The 22,511-nt window shown below is 42.8% G+C and overlaps 1 protein-coding gene across 1 annotated transcript in view; it reads right to left on the bottom strand.

The window, feature by feature from the left end:
- Positions 1 to 225: 225 nt before the first annotated feature.
- The window catches only part of ASAH2 (N-acylsphingosine amidohydrolase 2), a 42,087-nt gene continuing 19,801 nt past the window's right edge, over positions 226 to 22,511 (bottom strand). The window contains exons 9-23 of the mRNA XM_053388672.1: positions 16,934 to 17,011; positions 15,729 to 15,849; positions 13,880 to 14,005; positions 11,643 to 11,729; positions 10,346 to 10,450; positions 10,147 to 10,228; positions 7,738 to 7,853; positions 7,101 to 7,195; positions 5,700 to 5,739; positions 4,817 to 4,912; positions 4,184 to 4,279; positions 3,569 to 3,712; positions 2,708 to 2,767; positions 2,341 to 2,429; positions 226 to 1,291 (exon numbers count right to left, since the gene is read on the bottom strand). Of these exons, the coding sequence (XP_053244647.1) occupies positions 1,117 to 1,291; positions 2,341 to 2,429; positions 2,708 to 2,767; positions 3,569 to 3,712; positions 4,184 to 4,279; positions 4,817 to 4,912; positions 5,700 to 5,739; positions 7,101 to 7,195; positions 7,738 to 7,853; positions 10,147 to 10,228; positions 10,346 to 10,450; positions 11,643 to 11,729; positions 13,880 to 14,005; positions 15,729 to 15,849; positions 16,934 to 17,011 (1,510 nt within the window). The 3' untranslated portion in view covers positions 226 to 1,116. The remainder of the gene's footprint in view (positions 1,292 to 2,340; positions 2,430 to 2,707; positions 2,768 to 3,568; positions 3,713 to 4,183; positions 4,280 to 4,816; positions 4,913 to 5,699; positions 5,740 to 7,100; positions 7,196 to 7,737; positions 7,854 to 10,146; positions 10,229 to 10,345; positions 10,451 to 11,642; positions 11,730 to 13,879; positions 14,006 to 15,728; positions 15,850 to 16,933; positions 17,012 to 22,511) is intronic.

The raw sequence follows: 22,511 nt of genomic DNA, 5'->3' as shown, positions 1-22,511 counted from the left end.
GCTTCACCCTCTTGTTTGAGAAGCATAATACAATGAACATCTACAAAGGGGCCTTCGTTAAATTTAACTAAGGTTTGTTCCTATATTTTAAAGCCTTTTTGATTTCCTAAAAGGCAGTTAATTTTAGCTTTGAAATTCTTTGTGTGCTTGTTCTGCTCAGCTGCACGCTTATTAAAACCCAGAGAACATTCATTGTTGATGAGTGCATGCTAGAGATGGGGGAGAAATGTGGTGCTGCCACAAGGATACAGCTCATTGTTTCCTCCCTACAACTTTTCACAGTATGCTTTCCTAAGGCCCTCCTAGGTAGCCAACACGGCTTCCTCCAGGTGTTATAGGTAACAACTCCCACTAGGCCTAGACAGCTTGTGTTGGCTGGGGTGGATGGGAATTGGAGGGTATCCAGTTGGCCAGGGCTGCATTAATACAGACATATTTTTCTGTCCTGAGAGAATGAGTAGGTTTTCACAGTAGCCCATTTAGCTCAGCACAACTTTTGGGCAATGTTTTAGCACCCGTGTTACAAATCTTTGAACACCTGCAGTGAACACTATTCCACAGAATAGACTTATAAATTTGCATTTCAGCTTAGTTGGCAGAACATGAGCCTCTTGATCTCAGGGTTGTGAGTTTGAGCCCCATGTTGGGCCAAAGATTCCTGCATTGCAGGGGGTTGGACTCAGGGTCCCTTCCAACTTTACAGTTCTGTGATCTATGAAAATGCTATTAAATAATAGTTATGAAAGAATAAGTTCAACAAGCTACAGACTAGAATGAGACACCAGAAACAACAGTGTTTCATTTGAAATGCTTGAAGGCTGGTACAAATATTCTGGCTGTCTGTCTTTAAATTTACTCCCTTTAAATGTACTCCCCTGTACAACCAACCTACAATCTCTATTGCGCCTGGCATCTCATTTTCTACTGCACAGCAGAGGACTGTAAACAAATGGTGAGTACTGTGAACACTGTCACAGAATTCATACCAGAAGTCAATCCTATTGGGAGGCTAAGGATGGAGATGGCCACTATTGCTACACAAAAGCCTCCCATATTTTAAATCACCCTTATGATAAACATTCCAGCTTCTAGCTACCAATTTTACAATTGCAGATTTCAGTTTGAAACTTCAAATGTGGAAGATGAGCCATTAAATGCCTGAATTGAGCTCAGCAATTCTTTGCTGTGACCAAAGTATTGTAGTCTGTAAGTTCCTGGTTCAGTATTGTTTTGAATGTGCCATTGTACTTGAGATGTGCTTCGTCCCCAGTTGCCTTTTTGCCAGATGAACCTGGTTGGGAGAGCGAGGGTGATGGATTAAGCCAAGTCAGAGAATACACAAGCAACAGTTACCAGAAAAGTACATTTCATTGGGCAAAATATTCCTGCACTGCAGGGAATTGGACAAGATGAGCCTCGTGGCCTCTTCCTGCTCGGCAATTCAATGATTCTATGGGAGAAAGGGACACGATGGATCTCTGTTGTGTGCTTCCCACTCCCTTGTCTTCAGGAAAGGATTGGGAAATGAGATTGCAAGCAGGCAATTAGGTTTTTTTTAATTGGAACGTAGGCGAGCTAATGACTATGGGATGTCCAGATAGCTATTTGAAATGTCACAGTTTGCATTTCATGGTGTCTGCTTCCTATGCCCAACTGGGATGAGCAAGGGCCCTGATATTATGACCAACAAATTTCAAATTAGATGTTGAGACATTTAAAGCCATAATCGCTGAAGGTTAACATAATAAGCCAATTCATCGACTTTGTATTTTCACATTTATACTTCCCGTTTCTACTGTATGAAACAGGCTGCATCAGTGATAATTTTGCACAAAAAGGAATGCAGTTGCCTGGTGGCCCCCAAATTGATAAAAGATTGCACCAAGCAAGCCTCCCTGGGGAGTGCATTCCACAAATGTGGAAGCAGAGGTGCATGTCATTGCTTTTGGAGGACATAATCAAGAACAAGCTACATGACACATGGGGAAGCTTTGAAAGAAAAATTCCCTCCCAGGTTGTGGTCCCAGTAAAAACCACTGCTCTGTAAATTGCTGTTTGGAATGGAATAGAAGCTCTCACTGGAACCAAGAAGAACTTGCATCTTGTACCAAGCAATTTTCGTCAGTACTTTGGCAGAGAATCATAAGGGTTAAATCTCCCTGCCTACAATTGCCCCCTTCCTGATTGTCTCCCTCTTAAGGATGCTATTTGCATTTTAAAAAAGAGGATTGCTGCAACCTGCAAGCAATGCTTTTAGGATTGTGAAAGGTTGGCCCACAGCTTTTGAGGAAAATGTAACTCCTGCCAGTTCTCTGTATTATTATTTTTTAATTGGCTCACCTGGTGTCCCATGAGGCATCATCATGCACTACTTGCCAACTTCTGGAAGCATTGTCAAATTTCTCTACTATGAGAAATGTGAAACTGGTCTGGAAAAAAAAAAAGTTTACTGAACAGTGACCCAGAGATTATCACGAGAAGCATGAGATGAGACATGCCTCTGCAGAGGCGCGTTGGCATAAATGTTTTTTTCAAACAATGTGCTTTTAAAAGTTCCCAGTGCTATTCCTTCCTCTCCTTTGTTTCCTCTCAGTATCCCTTATGCTCCCATATTTCTCGCACCTCAAATCTCTGCACATAAACGCGGGGGGGAGGGGGGGCTGTAAACCAACAAACCCAGGAAAAACCTGTCCCTTAAGTTTCTTACCATATTTGCTGCAGAATTCCTTGGATTTGCACCAACAAAATGAACATCAACAACTTCACCCTGAGGTGTGAGAGAGAGAATTGTTCTTGAGGATATACCACACAACACTGCTCCTGCGCAAGCAGGTCAGGTGATTATTGCTACTTCCCTCTGAGCACTAGGGTGGTGTTTGTTCAGCTCCTACTATAGTAAACAGACATAAAGGAATGTGCTGTATTGTACAGTGGCTTTGAAAAGAGGGCGGGGTTATTTCACAAATGGTGCTGTTTTGGTTCAATAAAGAACTCAGAGGAATGGAGGGTAGTGGCTATATTTTTTAGCTTGGGGGGTTAAACATTATTTTCGTAATTTCTTTTGTATGTTTTTCATTTGTATTTCGTTAATTCAGATTTAGTTCTTCTGTATTTCAAAATTCAGATTGCATTTCAGAAGCTAACTTTGCACCGATCTGCACAGCAGGGCAAAAAAAGTCCACTTCCGACATAAAAGCATCGGGGGGGGGGACACCTCTTCAGTTGCCCCGACTTTCATCATGTGTGTGTTGGAGTAGTGTGTGTGTGTGTGTGTGTGTGTAGAGCTAAATAAATCTGGAAAGGGTGTGTGTGGAAAAAGAAGCCTGAAAATAATTAATGAAAAAAGTGTTTGGGGTTATCTCATTTGGAGTTCTTTTGGTTCATATCTATTTAATCCAAGATGAATATTAATGGGGCTACTACCATTCTAACTTCTAATTCTATATCCCAAATGCATATCCTTAGTTAATATATGTGATGTAAGTTAAGAAACTGCATAATTTCCATGTTCAAAATGGTACAAAGAAGAACACCGTAGGATTTTATTTTTAAAAAATTGTATACATACCACCCTGTACTTTGCCCGTGCATCTTGTACGACGTCCCCAAATTTGATACCAAGTGGTTTTGCATCGAGAACAGGAAGCAAAAGGTTTAGGCTTATGTTGAAAATGACTGGCTCTGGGAGTTTGGGCAAGTCCGGAACAGTATCCTGAAATGAGTTAAATTTGCTTTGAAATGGCAATGGTCTGTTGCGTCTTAATGATGTACAGTGGTACCTCGGGTTACATACGCTTCAGATTACAGACTCCGCTAACCCAGAAATAGTACCTCGGGTTAAGAACTTTGCTTCAGGATGAGAACAGAAATTGTGCTCCGGCGGCGCAGTGGCAGCGAGAGGCCCCATTAGTTTAAGTGGTGCTTCAGGTTAAGAACAGTTTCAGGTTAAGAACGGACCTCCGGAACGAATTAAGTTCCTAACCCGAGGTACCACTGTACAGGCGTGGAAAAGGGAAGGGGCAAGAGCTTAGTGCTGCCACCATCTACCTAATGGTAGAGCCGGTCCTAAATACTGAGTGTCCAAGCTGCATTACGAAATAGCCCTTGAAGAACACAAAAGAAAAGACCGCACTTCTGTTTCAATTAAATATAGAGAGTCCCATCTGTACAGCTCAGCAATTACCTTAGCAATAGCCCTGGCCAGAGCACGGAATGACTGGATGTAAGCAGAAAGGGTGTGTGGCCCAAAAATGGTGGATGCTCCTTCGTATCGTTGAGCCTGTGAAGTGACATAGGAAAACACCTGAGTTCTGGGCTGGCATCAAGGGCCTCAGCACTTGCCAAAGCCTGCCCCTGCTGCTTTTGTGTGGTGGTGGTGGCTTCTTCTGGAGACATGCCAAAGTTGCCATATGACCCCTGTAAGCGGGGCAGGGGCAGGGTGGCATCTTCCTGTTTTGCCTCAGGTGGTGAAGGAGGACGGGCCGCTCTGATCTGGTTTCTGTGCGCAAGGAGAAGGAACAATAACGTCCACTCCCTCTGGGAGTGTAATGAGGTGTAGTGGCATCAACAGAAAAACAGGAAGAAGGCCCTCTGGGGTTTATTGTTGTTTCATGCTCCTGCTAAATTACTAGATGACAGGCACCTTGGAAAAGTGCCTTTATATGCACATGGGGCTTCCAATCTATCCACAATTTTTCTGAAGGTAATTTTGAGTCATTCATTTGCCGGTGTGGGTGTTAATGAGTTTGCAGCTGTAATGAAAGATGGTCAGATATGAAAGAAAAAGAAATTTTGTACTAGAGTGGTGCCAGTTTACCTGGTATTCTTCGTAGGTAGTTACATAGTGGGTATAAATATTACACAGTCCCGAAAGTAGAATGTTCATTCCTGGTTTCCCTTGACTCTCAAATTCCTAAAAAAACAGGTGCACAAATGAGTCAATCGGCATGAAGCAGAAGAACTAATTACTATTCAGAACTACCGTATTTTTCGCTCTATAAGACGCACCAGACCACAAGACGCACCTAGTTTTTGGAGGAGGAAAACAAGAAAAAATATATTCTGAATCTCAGAAGCCAGAACAGCAAAAGGGATCGCTGCGCAGTGAAAGCAGCAATCCCGCTTGCTGTTCTGGCTTCTGTGATAGCTACGCAGCCTGCATTTGCTCCATAAGACGCACACACATTTCCCCTTACTTCCCCTTACTTTTTAGTAGGGAAAAAGTGAGTCTTATAGAGCAAAAAATACAGTAATGACCTTGGGGTTGAATCATGCATTAGCTGCATGGGCCTGTAGGGTGCATAGCCAAAGCAGCAGAATTTGATCCTCCCCTCATCAGCTTACCCCCTACTTATCAGGGGGGGTTAAATCCTCCTCAGTTTAGCAAGACTGTGGCAGTGGCATGTGAGCAGGATGGGATGGGACTAGTAGAAAGAAACTATTGCCCAAGCTAGCTTTTTATAATAGTCTATTGATTCAGCCAGAAGCGGCTTAGTCATGCTGGCCATATGACCCGGAAGCTGTACGCCGGCTCCCTCGGCCAGTAAAGTGAGATGAGCGCCGCAACCCCAGAGTCGGTCACGACTGGACCAGGGGTCCCTTTACCTTTACCTTATTGATTCAAAGGGGAAATGAATAAATCAAGAGCGGGAGAACTGTCTTATGGGCAATCCCATATAATTTTAAAGCTGTGAACTTACACTTTTAACAGCTTCACGCACCCTTCTACCAGCCATTGTCCTGAGAAACATGAAAACAGATACATCAGTGTCCATACCATTCCACTGAGCTGTAAGTAAATCAGGTTTCAAGACTATCAAAGCACCTTGAAGGTTTGTTGGTGATTGGTATGGAACCGATTTTTTATGTTGTGAACCACCCTGAGATCTATGGATGTAATACGGATATTACTACTACTACTACTACTACTACTACTACTACTATTAAGCATCCCCCATTTGGTGCCCTCCAGATGTTATGGGCTATCCCTTCCATGGTCATGCTGACTGGAGTTGATGGAATTTGTACTTCCAAAATCTGTAGGGGATTTAGGAGAAGGGCAAAAACAATTACTGACATCTCTGACATTGCACAAGGGAATAGAAAAGGACTTGTAGATCCAGATCAGAGCTACTCTTTAAGTTAACCTGAAACTTAGAGAACAAGCTAGTGACTAGATTAAGTCCCATTGCTTTAAATACGACTGATACTGCAGCCCTATATTACTGCAGGTAATTGGGCACAGAATTGCAACCTTAATCATGACTTATCTTTTGCTCAGTTGTGTCCACTGTGTATTAAATATAACATAGTTACTACTCTAATGTGTACAAAGTCAAACGGGAATGGATCTTTTCCAGTGCTATTTTTTCTGGGGGTATTCAAGGGTAAACGGCCTTGGTCCAGACACCTGAAGGAGTGTCTCCACCCCCATCGTTCTACCTGGACACTGAGATCCAGCACTGAGGGCCTTCTGGTAGTTCCCTTGTTCCAAGAAGCCAAGTTACAGGGAACCAGGCAGAGGGCCTTCTCAGTAGTGGCATCCACCCTGTGGAACGCCCTCCCACCAGATGTCAAAGAGAAAAACAACTACCAGACTTTTAGAAGACATCTGAAGGCAGCCCTGTTTAGGGAAGCTTTCAATGTTTAATAGACTATTGTATTTTAATATTCTGTTCGAAGCCACCCAGAGTGGCTGGGGAAACCCAGCCAGATGGGCGGGGTTTAAATAATAAATTATTATTATTACTTAGTACCAGCCCCACCTTTTTTTTCAAATGTTGAAAGTGTGGCACTTAATGGACAACTTCATGGCGAATACTGGTACCTTTTTTATTCTAAAAAAAAAAAAAAAAGCACTGGACCGTCTCCTTTTAAGTTTGCAGTACTTTAATACAGAACTAATATGCCACTCATATTGTCTGTTTGACCTTTCCACTTTCCCAGCTGTTTTTCATTCCATTTCCAAATGCACAGCTGCAGGTCTTTCAGAACTATTTCTTTCCCTTCAACTATTTATCCTGCTTTTGAACGCACTGTGAAGGTCCTTAACACACATTAATGAATGCACTTTATTATCAATGTAGAATGTGAATACATACGTAAACTCTCCTGGAAGAGCCACTATTGCCACAGATCCAATGGTTGCTATTTGAACATCAATCACATGTGGGTGCCATGGGTAAGGTTTTGAAAGCTTAAGAAATTCAGGAAGTAAATGAGAATCTCATGTTAGCTTTTATTCTGAAAGATGCCATTCTGGCTGAATCTAGACACATCAAATAAGCGTTTCAGTTAAAAGCATTCTAAATTTAAACAGGGAAAACGTGTAGAGAAAAACGGGGCTCCACAGCGCTATCTGGTGGCACAATGCTATATCGCATATATAATGCATATCAATTGCTTTTTCCTTACCAATCTAGCTGAGTCCTCTGAAACAGCCCATCCTCATCCTCACCAAAATTGTGGGGACTAGTGACTGATCAGAGAAAAGTGAATGGAGGTATGAGGAGATGCGCCTCTATCTATGCTCCACCTGTTTTATTTGTAAATAAACTCAAATATTGCACAATGGCAATCAGCCTCTTCCAGGAAAACCAGCCTGGGAAAGTGCCTATTTGCTCAGAGAAGACTGGTGTGCACAGCATTATGTTGACTATCTAGGTCCACATCAAATAGATTACTCAAGTCTGAGCTGAAATGGATTCACTCCTGGCAGCAAATTCTCATGTTTCATACCTCTCCTGTAGGAAGCAGGATGGGCTTCGGACTGTGGCATTCTTTCGTTTCATTGGATGGCTCAACAAGTAATGCATCACGAAGTGCATCCAACAATGCATTGCTTTCTGTTGTGCCTGTCAACAAATATGTAAGATAGTTTAAGAGGTGTTTATTAGATTTTTGAAGGCAAGAAGCTGGAACTAAAGAGAGAGGATGTTGCTTTGAACATTATATTCTGCATGAGCCATACTATTTCCATTGCTTTTAAGAGCATTAGAGTGTTTTCTCTTGATTGGTTTTTGCCTGACATTTCCACCTTCCTTTCCACGGGTTCTAACCGAGCATCTCAAGAAGTAGGTAGCTAAGGGTATAAGGCTGGTCACTGTGAGAACAGTCTTGGACTAAATGGGCCAGAGGGTTCTTGTCATGTTCTCATGTGGTTACTCATAGAAGCTCATGCTCTTTTGTTATAAAAAGCTCATTAAATGTTAGTCTCATGCTGCTGCTGAACACATTTTTCTTCAGCAGGTAACCTGTTAATATTTTACTTATTTTTGAAATAATATATATGTTGAGAATGAATGCCTAGCTTTAGTTCTAATATAAAAACCTATTATGTGCATTTAAAAAATACACACACAGTATTTTCAAAAGAAGCCTGATGGATATGTAGTTTCGATTCCATTACCTTGAAAAAAACAAATAGCTTAGGCTCCTCCAAAAACATTATCAATAATTCATATTGCTGTCAAGTATGACTTAAGGTAAAGGTAAAGGTAAAGGGACCCCTGACCATTAGGTCCAGTCGTGGCCGACTCTGGGGTTGTGGCGCTTATCTCGCTTTATTGGCCGAGGGAGCCGGCGTACAGCTTCCTGGTCATGTGGCCAGCAGGACTAAGCTGCTTCTGGCGAACCAGAGCAGCGCACGGAAACGCCGTTTACCTTCCCGCTGGAGCGGTACCTATTTATCTACTTGCACTTTGACATGCTTTCGAACTGCTAGGTTGGCAGGAGCAGGGACCGAGCAACAGGAGCTCACCCCGTCGCTGGGATTTGAACCGCCAACCTTCTGATTGGCAAGTCCTAGGCTCTGTGGTTTAACCCACAGCGCCACCCGCTATAAAAGCTGCTGATTACAGCTACCAAGCTATAAAAAGCTGCTAATTACAGCTACCCATCATTTAAAGAGTTTGAGATGATTAATCAACCAACTGAACTTTAATATAGAGAAAAACATTTATGTAGAAATGAGAGATCAAAGAAAGATTCCTTATCATATTTTAATGGCCGCTGCCCTACTTTTAATAGTGCTCATGATTTTCACTGCAGAAGGCTGTGCGATTTCATTACTTACCCTTTGAGCTAAGCTGACTAACAAACATTGTCTGCAGCAGTGGGAACTGCTGTCCACAACATGGCTTATCTCACAGTAGTCTACGTAAGGGTACGAGGATGCAAATCATGTGCAAGGATTGGCTGTACACTCTCATGAGCCTATCTTTTAAGAAGGTAACAGCCTTTACATACAATAAACATACAGGGAATGAACTCCCACAAAATCTCTTATTGTTCACAACAGAGGGAGTTAAAGCTAAGGAAGGCCAATTCATCTTATTGATATTGATTAATCATTTGGGTAGGGACACGGGTGGTGCTGTGGTCTAAACCACTGAGCCTCTTGGGCTTGCCGATTAGAAGGTCGCGGTTCGAATCCCCGCGATGGGGTGAGCTCCTGTTGCTTGGTCCCAGCTCCTGCCAACCTAGAAGTTTCAAAAGCACGCCAAAAAGTGCAAGTAGATAAATAGGTACAGCTCTGGCGGAAATGGTGTTTCCGTGCGCTGCTCTGGTTTTGCCAGAAACAGCTTAGTCATGCTGGCCACATGACCCGGAAAAACTGTCTGAGGACAAACTCCGGCTCCCTTGGCCTGTAAAGCGAGATGAGCACCACAACCCCAGAGTCATCTGTGACTGTCAGGGGTCCATTACCTTTTTAATCATTTGGGTAAAATCAGACTAAGGGTGTTTAAGGCCTAGCTGATGTGCACAAGAGAGGGACACCTGAAGTTAGGAGCCATCTTGGGGTGGGCCACCTGAGGGGTGAATTTTAGGCCAGTGGTGAAATCAGATCAGATTAGAAGATATCCGACCCTTCCAAATCAACACTAGTTGATTTCAAGGTCCATACTGATCGCAAAATGTTATACAATCAATAACAATAATTAGCAAACATATACAGACAACTTACAACTTGCGTGGGTATTAGTTTCCAGGGACTGTACACAAAGGGAAAAATAGTGCATAGCCTGAACTTACCATGTGTGATCATCCCTCTCTCCGGAACCCAACATGCCAGGCATGCAAAGCTGTAATTGCGCAAGTTTAAAGTGTGCAAGTTGCAAGTCAACTGTAAGGTTTATTTCCACTTGCCTTGAGTGAAATTCAGGATGCCTGGTCCATCTACAGTACCAGCAGCAAAGCTGTACCCCACAGCAGGTTTACATGTTTTTCCCTTGAGAAAAGCATAATGAAAAAGTTAAGGTGCGCTTTGTAAATGCCTCTGTATTGTTGTTTATTTGCTGACTTTCTACCTAGCAACAGACTTCCAAGGTGGCTGCTGATACTTTACCGAGTGAGTAGCATTGAGCTGCACAGTGAAGTTAGCCATGTCCACCCATTCGTGACTTGATCTGATGGGGCCACTTATCTCTTCGGAGGCCTTCATAGACAGTTCCTGAAATACAAATGGCAGTCATGGGAAAACCCACCCTAATCTGCATGTTTATATTTCCAGAGGCTCTGTCCTACCAACTTCCCCTACACATAGGAAGGCTGGAGGCCCTATTGCATAGCCTCCCCCTCCTTGCTTTGCTATTTGCTCCTGAGATGGAGTGAGTCTCAGCCATGCCAACAGCTGGTTCCTGAGGGGGTGAGAAGTGGAGGCAGTGGTGCCCTTCTGGAGGCAATGACAGGGCACTTGGGATGGGGCAAGGTTGGGTGAGCTCTGGGGTGGCAGCAATGGATACACTTTTGGGAACACTGCCCCTGCCCCAGACATTTGCTGATTTCACTGCAACCCCAGCACTGTCCCGACAAGTGCAGTGCTATTGTGTACAGAAGGATGCCATCATCTCTGCCCCACTCCCAAGAATCATCTCTGCACGCCATATTAGCCTTGGGTGAATTGTCATTACTGGCGGTCCTTTTTCTGTTCTATTGTTCTCTCTCATGCAGCCGATTTAATCTTCTCTGCTAGTTAGGAGGGGGTAACACTGGAAGAGAAGAAAGCCAGAACAACGATCAACTACTCTATGGAATGAAACTGCTTCTGCTGAGGACAAGAATGAACTATATCATTCCTGGGTATCTGAACTGAGTCTTAATAGGTCATGAATATTTGCCTTTTAAAAACAAAACAAAACACCACCACCCCCTACTAGAATGGTAGGAACTGTTTATGGCACAGCTAGTTTTGTGCACAATAGTGATATTTATTCCCACTCTATTGAATAGGAGTCAGGCTGTTATTACCAACAATATTTCAGAGGAAGAAATTCACAGCAAACTATTCAGTCATCACTATTGAGTGGCACTTCCTGGGTTTGAACTAGTTACATACCATAAGCCTTACCTGTCAGATAAGATGCCTATCAATATGAAGTAAGATAAGAATGTATTGTGACTCTACCTATGTCCTTGGAAAGGACTGCAAAAAGAACCCTGAAGCGAGATGAGTGCCACACCCCATAGCTGCCTTTGACTGGACCTAACCGTCCAGGGGTCCTTTACCTTTACCTACCTATTTCCAGCTGGAAGAAATGGTCAAAGGCATTTTCAAAGACTTACAGATGAAAACTTAATTGTCAGAAGAATGCTTGTTTTTAAAACACAAAGGCATCCTAGAATTTCAACCCATCGAAGCTTACCTTCGCTTTCAAGTAGATGTTTCTGCCAATTATTTTGGTGCTCTCAAACATATCCTTGCCAGGACCTGAAGCTATGCACTCTGTGGCCTAACATTGGAAAGAACAAATAAAAGGGGAAAGGCACAAACTGTTAGTATATAGTTTTATACTATAGTATACAGAGGCAAAAACTGTTGTAGCAGTTTTATCAAAGAGGGCAGCTCTTATATGTATTTCCATAATAATTCCATGAACCTGCACTATCAGGAAACTTATTTATATTACTCTGCTATTATGAGACTCCCACATAGCTAGGAAAATATATGAATTGGGCCTTAGGGCTGGCCGAGATGCTTGCTAGTTACAGAACAGACACCAGTGCATCTAGTTTTCCTTGTTTAAATTCAGGCATTGAAGGGGAGGGATCCTTATCAGGAAGTGGGGAGGCTTATCTATTTTCTCCCCAATGTGATCAGAAGGAACTGTCTCCCCACTTATCTCTTATCCCAATAGTACATCCCTCCCTGTGATCTTTGCTCCTGCAGCTCAGTTCCTATGCTCTACTCTAGGTGCACACAACTGAGACAAACACACCAGTTGCTTCTCTAGTAACTCTCTGCCTCTCCTCACCTTCCTCTTGTTGATAAAACCATTGATTTGGCACAAGTTAAAACCAATTAAAACTCAATTAAAATCATGTGATCAGCAGAGCTCCGGAGCCAGCTTTCTGACCTGACGCCATCTTAACTGGAGTCCCTTCCTCTTGTTGATTTTCTCTCAGTTGATTTTTGGATTGTAAGCACCCTGAGGCAGGAACGTGGCCTCTGGTGCTCTGTAAAGCACCGCACATATTTATTTATGCTAAATAAATAAATATTTCCCTTTCACTCATCTTGTAGGGAAGATAGAAAGATGTCCTGAATAGAATTCTAACACTGCCACAGGCCACTCTGGGGGCACCAGGGAGGATGCTGTTTCTCCACTACTGTGGAATGGATTTCATTTGTCATCTTTGCAACCCCCCACCCCCACCCCAAAATGAGATCAAACCCACTATTTGATCTCATATGTCCCTGAAATATACTCAGAGTCGCAAAGTGATTTCATGCTCTTTATTCAGCTCATAGTGGTGAGGAGGAATGAATGAAAGTCCCCTCAAAATATCTGCTTTATATACATTATTTACACAATGGGCTGCACATGATTGGCTAATTCTGGAATTCTACTGTAAGCCAATCAGGTTGTGGATTCACTTATATCTGGAGCATGATTGGCTGGTTCCTGCCAACCAATCATACTGCTGCATTGTTCTAGGACCAATCAGACTGCTGCATTCTGAATCCTATTGTTCTAGGACCAATCAGACTGCTGCAATTTGGATCCTATTGTTCTAGGACCAATCAGACTGCTGCAGTTTGGATCCTATTCAACTCAGTACATAACAGTCCCTTTCCTTGTTTGCCAGTCTGGCATCTCATTGTGAGTTTTGAGGAAAGGCACATGTAAATAACAGAAGGAGGACTGGCACTGAATGGGAATGGGGAAATAGCATTTGCATCAGCCGCACACCATGCCTTTAAACTGAACTGTGACAAAAACCTCAACAGCAGCTACAGAAGACTGGGTTATTGTGGATCATTGTCCTGGTTTGAGAGATGCTCAGGATGACTTCCCAAGTTCATGAAATTGGTTGCTATAAACGTTGGCTGCATTTCACCTAGGTTCTGGCCAAATTCACAGGCTGAGCTCAAGCCATTTGGTTGTGCCATCAGGATTGCTACTGGTCTAATTCATTATGTCAGCTAGAATGGTGCTGGATGAAGCACCATTTGCAAAAGCGCAGTACAAACAATTCTAAATTCTTTCTGTGGGTAAAGATGTAATTAGCCAGCGGCATTTAACTTGGGCAGCAGTAGTGTAATTTTGTATTTAATGAGTATCTGAAACTCCTCTTGAGATGATTTATGTACAAAGTATGCTAAAACAGAAAGACCGAGACATTTATAGATGGCTGAGTATGTATGAGTTGTGGTTTGGCTAAACCTGCTTATTGAGATTCGTTTTTAGGGTGTGAGGGAAGCACTGGGAACCCTATAATTGAAACTGGGGAGGAGACAAAGCCAATCTAGACATAGATTGATTTTAGCAGCTGGTTTTAAGGAGCACTTTATCATGTGCTATGTGAGCCACTCAAAGGTTTTTGTTGATTAGGCAATATTTAAACCTTGTTAAATAAATCAAAATAAAATGATACCTACCCCACCTTTTGGACAGTAATTGTTGAAGTTCTCACACGATTCTCCCGTGTTAATGCAATGTGGACCTTTTATGTTCGGAGACACATCTCCCAGGTTAGATGATGCAAAACCTGCTACATACGGCCCCTGCAAGGGGAGGAATGGTCTCATTGGTGATGCCATCAAAAATATTGCTGCAAAACGTCTGCCACACATTCATTTTTGTGCCTCACGGAAAATGTTTGTAGATGCAAGAATGTGAAACCAGTTAATGCTCACTAGATAGCATGCATCACCTAGATTCTCCCATCCACTTCAGTTAAGTCATATATGGCATGATATAATGGAAGTAAATGGTCCTTTATCACAGTAGAGCCCAACATTTCTGCTATCTTTGTTGTTTCCCTTCATTTTATGTCCCTCAACTTTGTGTGATCTAATGTTTATACACTGAGCACCTGTATAGGTAGACATTTCCCTTACAAGGTGAGAAACTATGTGGCAGGAGGGGGAGTCGGACTTCTTATGCTGTTGTGTGAAAATGGTGTGACTGTCCTTTTTCGCTGTGCTGAGGAGCTGCTATGGAGCTCCACATGCCTTTCCCATTAGATCCCCCTTTTAGCAGATTGTGCTCTTTTTTTATGAACACCCTAATCTCCAAGCACTGAGAAGTTACAGGGTTTGCAGTGTGTACTTCAGGTTTGCTTTCCTTCAAAGGAAGGCCACTAGAGACTGTAGTATCTTTGCAATATATAACATACCACAACATCGTGGATCAAGCCAATCGGGGCAGATCTACTGGGAAACTAATGAAGCTTAAGCTTCAGGGCCTCTAATCCTTGAGGGACTCCAGAAGCGACTTTAGTCCACACTGCTTAAAAATTGTGGGTCTAGTAGACCCAATTTGAGTCACATGACTCCAGTTGGTTACTTTTTTGTTGTATATATTTCAACAATCCCAAAGTTTGAGAGTCGGTAATACAGATGTTGTAAAGGTGTGGTGATCTGTTGCAGAACAACCCCACTGAAGAAGATAGCAATGGTTACCCAGACCTTGTTGCTGCTTGCCAGTTATTGCCAATTATACAATTATTGAAAGCCACTGTAAAACACTGAGGTAAAAATTAAGGGCATCATCCAATTTAGTGCTGGTACATCATACTGGTTTCGGCTGGAGAGTGAATAATTTCCTGCCTTCCATATAGAGAAGCGGTATCTAAAACTGGCTGGATTGTGACTAATATTTTACAAGAATTTGGGCATAATTTCTGAACTAGAATTCTGTGCTGGATTGAGCAGGTGGAATTAGAAAGAGGAGATTACAGCTGGAAAAAGGTGATATCCACTACTGTTTTTTAAAAGTTCCTTTTTAACTTCTCCATGCTAAGATTAAAAATTATACTAAAAATAAATTATACACTATAGAACTAAAAAAACACTAAAAAACCCAAAAGTAGTATGAACACCGACAATTGGGAAACACTGGTCTGTGAGAGCTCCAGTTGGAGAACAGCCTTTATCAAAGGTGTCATGGACTTTAAGATGATCAAACTCAGGACGAAAGGGAGAAACGTGCTAAGAGGAAGTCACGTTTGGCAAACCCTCACCATGATCAGCTCCCACCCGGAAACCTATGTCCTCACTGTGGAAGGATGTGTGGATCCAGAATTGGCCTCCACAGTCACTTACGGACTCACTGTTAAGATCGTTACTCAGCTATACGTGATCGCCAAAGAAGAAAGAAGATATCACTGGCTGATAAACCAGTGATGCCGACTGATCACAGTGGCCTGAACATTGGAAAGTCTTGATAAGGTATTGCATTGGTAAAATCCTAATTTATGTCGGGAGCACAGTAAACGGTTCCTACCTTTCCTGGAAAATATCCTGCGTTTTTCTCTTTTTCAAGGAGATGAGTTGCATAACCAACGTTGTCACTACATGTAAGACGGTTGGTGTTGTTCATACTGACAGGGTGAATTGGAAACCACCTAAGGAAAAATTAATAAGAATTTTAAAAATTGGAAAAATATTCACTAATGCAGCCTTTTTAGATAATTCGTGTAAATCACATAAAAAGATTATATATATATATATATATATAACATGAAGCAGGAAGCATTCAAAAGTCACCTCATTCTGCCACATGTATAGACCAAGGGCTACTTCACATTTTTATTAATGCATAGAATCTTAGAGTTGGAAGGGACCCCAAGGGTCACCTAGTCCAACCCCCCTGCAATGCAGGAATCTCAGCTAAAGCATCCATGACATATGGCCACCCAACTTCTGTTAAAAAACTTCCAAGGAAGGAGAGTCCACCACCTCTCGTGGAAGTCTGTTCCACTGCTGAACCGCTCTTGCTGTCAGAATGTTTTCCCGAATGTTTAGTTCAAGAGACTCAAAATCAGTATTTCCTTTTTAACCCAGTCTCTCTTAACATCCCTTTTCCATCTAAGCCTACAGCTTGATTTTTCTCTTTATCTATTTGCAATGGTTGCCCTTGTGCTCGCAGAACCTATTTGATCAAGTGGGTGCTTCTATCAAAAGATGATTCTTGCCAATTCTCCATGTCCCCTGCAGTGCCCGCCCACGACCAGCACCTTCCTGTTCTGGTGCTGCTCTGGAGCTCTGTTTCCTACGAGATACTAAGGGGCTGTTGTTGGCATCCATCTCGAGAGACAATGGAGGGTGAAGTCAAACCACTGGAGAATCACCTTCAGGGGTGAAGTCAAACCACTGGAGAATCACAGCGCCTGCTGTGGCTGCAGAGACTGGCAACTCATAACTGATTGCCTTCTCTCTTTATTAACAGAGACATCCACTGGATCAAAAGCCCTCCTTTGGGTGTGAGGGTCACCAGCTGGATTCCACTCAATATCACAGGTCTCTTTAAACTTCCCTCTCTGCTAACTTTCTTTAAATTTCCATTGTGTGGTCTCTCTGTCCCACCACACCCACCTGCCAGATCGTCCTAATCTTTTAAAAAATTTAAGTGACTGGGGAAAAAAATCATTCTGATATAGTATTTACCTTCCTTTGATTTTTTTAAAATGGAACATTCATATATCTTACATAAACAGTCCGATGTCTTCGCCGTTGTCAGCAACCATCTTCAGCACCACCATTTCTTGATCTGTATTTGATGAATACCTGGATAACGTGAGGAAAATAGATACAGTCATACCTCATGTTATGTCCACTTTATGTTACGTTCTTTCAGGATATATATATATTTTTTTAATAAATTTTTATTAACCGGCCAAACACATCGAATCAAACCACATCACATAAATTCCAAATTACAATGCCGAATTTTTAAATTTTGTTGGGGGGTCCCATACTTCCAGATCCGAGGAAGGATTCTGATCTAATCATTACTTCTGCTTTAATATCCAAATCAGTCCAAATAAGTCCAAATAGATGTTCAAACAGTCCAAACACATATTCATAGTTCTTTCCAATCTTATCTTGCTGTTTCCACATCACTTCTTAATCAAATATTTCCTCTTTGTCCTTTATGGTCTCTTCTGATGGTCTCCTTAAGCCGATAAACACCAATAATACTCCTGCGTAGATTTCCCGTCGTGAACCTTAATTCAGATGGTTCCCATAAATCGTCACCTTCGGAGATAAGATCACTTTTTCCCTCGTAAATTTATAGCTCTGTCGTTCTTAAAGCCTCTTTGAGGAGTCTCTCCCACGATGTAAACACGCTCTCTTTCACTATCCTCCTCCCAGGCTTATTCCTCCGACAGAGCTTCCCAAAATGGCGACGACGGCATTTTTGACTGCGTCAGAACAAAGCTCTTATACATTCCACAGTCTTCTAAATACATGCTTTGGTTCGAAAGTTTATCTCCACACAGCCTTAGATTCACAGCTTAAGTCCTTAAAACCTCATTTCTGGCTTTTGACTCTTGAAGGGAGGGGATTCTTGGGGTTAATCACATAAGCAAAATAAAACTTTCCCCCCCTCCCCCATCAGTCATTTGCCATACCGTATCTTGACGTATCTTCTCATAATTTAAATCTTGTTTTTCCAGAGACCTCTTCTGTTGCAGTATTCACTCCTCCTCATTTCCTGAAGTATGTGCATTTCCTTCGTGCCAAATTGTTTCTTTTGAAGTTCTTGCAGCTAGTGGCACAGGTCAGAGACAGCGTCCAGGAGTGCCAAGATCCCACAGGAGGGTTTTGTGCCTAATGCCCCCACCCCCCTCAAAAATTCGGGGGTGGTATCGGGCACAGCAGGCATACAGCCCCACTCACCAGCTTGAGTGGGGTTTTGGGAGGCTAATTAGTCCCACATAGCCTCCAAATTACCTCCTGTGGGTCGGAGAGATGTTATTGTCGGCCATCTTCCTATGCGCCCCCTAGTGGGGCCCTCGTTCTTTCAGCATACATCCCGCAGCGACCCGGAAAGGGTTACTTCCTGGTTTTGCCACTCGCGCATGCGCAGAAGTGCAAAATGACATCACGTGCATGCGCAGAAGCGGCGAATCGCAACCCGTGCATGCACAGACGCGCCTCTGCGGGTTGCATTCTTTTCATGTTGTGAATGGGCCTCCGGAACAGATCCCATTCGCAACTAGCGGTACCACTGTACTCTTCACAATGCAGACTTGGAAACAGATGCAAGTCACAACTGGGGAAATGGAATTCTCCTGCGCTCTCTCTCTCTCTCTGAATTAAGGGGAAATCTGCAAGAGCCAATGGTGCTGTAATGTAATTTTAGACTCTGGACTGAATAGTCTTACAGAGGCTCCATCTTTAAGGGGGAAACTGATTAACCAGTCTCGCTTTAAAGGGGTCCTTCTGCTGAGTGAGGCCGTGGACCTCTGCCCCAAAGTCCAGAACACTGCTGTGCTGTAGTGCACAGGGTTGGCACCAGAAATATGCATCATCCATGCCAGAACCCATGTTCCAGTAACATGCTAACTACCACCCCCTGGAGCCTGCTGTCCCTGACATTTCTCCTTCCTGCTGTTGTTGCCTGTTCACCTGCCGTCTCTAAGGGAGCTGCCAGTCAAAGGCTGCATGCTTTTCCCTCAGGGAGCTCGTTCACAGTGGGCACAGAGGCAGAGGCATGTGAATGAACAGTGGCAACAGCACCAGGAAGAGATAAACGTATTCAGCCAACTGAGAGCATCTTACGCATGGGCAGCCCACCACCAAACCTGGAACTGGCACTACTTGTGTGGTTCCCATTCCTTTGTATTAAGTAACTGCTGGAGAACTTCCTGCTGGAAGATCCACCAGAGAAATCCTGGACAAGATTACATGCTTTGACTGTATATAGTACTCTTCTGATTTGCCCGCTGCTTTTTGCTGATAACAGATTGTGTGGAAGGAACTGATTTGTTAAGTAGCCTATTAATTTTGATATTCTGTATGCACCCCTCTCTACCTGAAATGCAATTTTATGTGTTTGACGGCGGGAAAGCCTTAAGTAACTGGCATCCCTGCTTCCTTGCCAGGAAGGACACTCTGCTCCAAGCGCTGGTGGTTTTGGGATGGCGGAATTTAAAGGATGGACGTTTTGGACAAGAGAACTAAGAGCTGCTGGGTTGTGGTTATATCTGTATCACATCACCAAAATCTGCTTATAAGTTTCCTTGAGGATCATATAAACGTATGAAAAACATGTGCTCTCTAAAAACTATTAATATGATATTGCTTGGCATGATAGCAAGTAGGGATATGATTAGAGCTATTCATGTATAATCACATGTGTAATCTGATGTGATTACAATTGCAGAAGGAGGGAGAGCAGGATAGTGCTTCCTGCCCTCACTTTCTCTTTGCCCTGTCCACAGGCTTCTCACACGTTAAGGACAATTTCCACAGCGAAAGAGTCCGCTTCAAGCGATGAGGTTCTCATGTCTGTGCGGACACAGACAACAAGTGTGTGACAGAGGAGAAGCACGACCTCATTCTTCCCCCTTGCACAATTATAATTACATCCAGGGGAATGCACAAATACAGCCCTTGTTTACCAGTATATGACAAAAGTGTTTTGCTATGCACACATGCATATGTTATAAATGGAGCGCTTGGCATGCATGTACAGGATCACTATAATAATAATAATAGTAATTTATTATTTATACCTCGCCCATCTGGCTGGGTTTCCCCAGCCATTCTGGGCGGCTTCCAACAAAACACTAAAATGCAATAACCTATTAAACATTAAAAGCTTCCCTAAACAGGGCTGCCTTCAGATGTCTTCTAAAAGTTTGTTAGTTATTTTTCTCTTTGACATCTGGTAGGAGGGTGTTCCACAGGAGGGGTGCCATTACCGAGAAGGCCCTCCGCCTGGTTCCCTGTAACTTAGCTTCTTGCAGTGAGGAAACCGCCAGAAGGCCCTCGGTGCTGGACCTCAGTGTCCGGGTAGAATGATGGAGGTGGAGACGCTCCTTCAGATAAATCATTCTTATTTCATATATTAAAGAACATCAAAATACTATAGAACGATAATCTCACTTAGTCTGTCTATGTGATGATTCACAAACAAAGGTTTGATACACATTGCTAACGCCTGTTGTCGGGTTTTTTTTGGTAAGGTCAGGTTATGGTTAACAGAGACCATTTCATTCTAAGCAATTCCCATAGTTTCATTTGCAGTATGGAGATAAGCAGTGCAGTGCAGTGCACACATAAAGTACATGAATATACTCTGAGTTTATTCAGGTTACAAGCATAGATCAAGCCTAGTCTTGGGGTAAAAATGGATCTTCTTGGCACACACAGCATGTCACATTCAATGCTATAATAAGCAGGGATGGCAGGTGCTGCCCCTGTTATTTTGCTAGTCATTTCTGTCATATCAAAAAGTGAACTTGCATCTTTTAGACATTCATCTGAAAAAGTAGATAAGGAATTTTCACAAGATTTCACATTTTCACAAGATTTCCTGTTTGGTTAGAGCCTTAGTTCTGGAGAGCCAGTGTGGTGTAGTGGTTAAGAACGATAGACTCATAATCTGGGGAACCGTGTTCGCTTCCCGGCTCCTCCACATGCAGCTGCTGGGTGACCTTGGGCCAGTCACACTTCTCTGAAGTCTCTTAGCCTCACTCACCTCACAGAGTGTTTGTTGTGGGGGAGGAAGGGAAAGGAGATTGTTAGCCGCTTTGAGACTCCTTAGGGTAGTGATAAAGCGGGATATCAAATCCAAACTCCGCCTCCTCCTTCTTAGTTGGCATCCTAGAATAAGTTCACCTTGTTCTTTGTCCAAAGTGCAGACCAGCTTGATCTTCTACTGTATACGCAGCACTATTTACTGTCATTAGTCTCCTGACCAAAGTGCTACGTAGCTTATCTTTGATTCCCATCTAAGTATGATATTGCTTATTGCTCTTGTTTGCTAAGACCACATCTTTCATAACAGGCCATTGCTTCCCCCTGCCCCCACTTTTTAGAACTATGATAACCATTTATTCATGACCTGTAAAGTGGTACATATGCTGCTAATAAACAGATCAGAGGAGAGAATTTGTATAATTAGATCCAGACCTCTGTCTTCCCTCCAGAACCAGTGCCAGAGTTACGTATAGCTAAGCAAGCTATAGCTTAGGCCCCCAAAAAATTTAAAGGAAAAAACACCTGGATGTACATTTCCAAAATATAAGATGAAAAACAAATAAAATAAAACCTACATACAGCAAGAGTGTTTTGTGTTGTGTAGGCTCCTATGATGTAAGTAATGGGCCCCGCTGCTAGCCTGCTCCCTAATATATTACTGGTTTGGTCATTTCTATATATAGGGTGCCTACATTCTGCATGGACTGGTTGCATGACACCATGTAGTATGCAGCTGCAGACTGCAGTGCAGCACAGTTGAATGTAGGTCAAACTGTTGTACCTGTTACCTAATACTAAAATACACATTTTGTTATGTACTAATGGCTTTAGATACCTATTAGGTCTATAAATTACCATATAGCATATGTTCAACACAAAAAACAGTGACAATGTGTTGTTGACAAAGGACAGCTGGACATATAAAGGGCTCCATTACCTTCAGTGGCTTAGGGCCTCATCAAACCTAAATCCAGTCCTTTCCAGAACAGCTGATGGACAACAGCGCTGGCACATTATTCTGGTTCTTCCACCCCATCTCCTTTCTGCCATTTTGCTCCCTCATTGCTGCGAGCCCAGTCTTCTTTGTCCTGCCCCTCCAGCTTCTGCTTTGCCACTGTTAAAGTGGTAAAAGCTATGGCGGTGATGTGATAAACCTCTGCACCATTAGGCTAATGGATATCGAAGCTATTGAATCCAGTGTTATGAAGACAAATAATCTTGTCACAGCGGAAGGTGGCTGGCCCCAGTTTGGGGTAGGAGCTGAAATTTGTGCCAGGATTATGCAAGGTCCTGCTTCCACCCACCTTGACGCACCTGTTGTGCATGTCACCAGGGCTGACATTCCCACGCCTTATGCAAAGATCTCGGAGAAGAGCTGCATACCTCAAGTAAAAGATATAATTTTTGCAGTGAAGAAAATGCTAAATATCTAGTTCTGTGTATGCTGTATGTGGATGTTGTTCTTCTGGAGTTAAAAATAAAAGTTCCTTCCTCAGACTGAGGCACGCTAGACTCAGTGGCCCAAAGTTCATGTGCTGTCATGGCTAGAGAGTGTCTTTTAAATGTCTAAGTT

The sequence above is a fragment of the Podarcis raffonei genome, chromosome 5 (genome assembly GCF_027172205.1).
Source record: "Podarcis raffonei isolate rPodRaf1 chromosome 5, rPodRaf1.pri, whole genome shotgun sequence".
In the NCBI taxonomy this organism is placed as follows: domain Eukaryota; kingdom Metazoa; phylum Chordata; class Lepidosauria; order Squamata; family Lacertidae; genus Podarcis; species Podarcis raffonei.
This window is presented reverse-complemented; position numbering and strand designations above follow the sequence as displayed.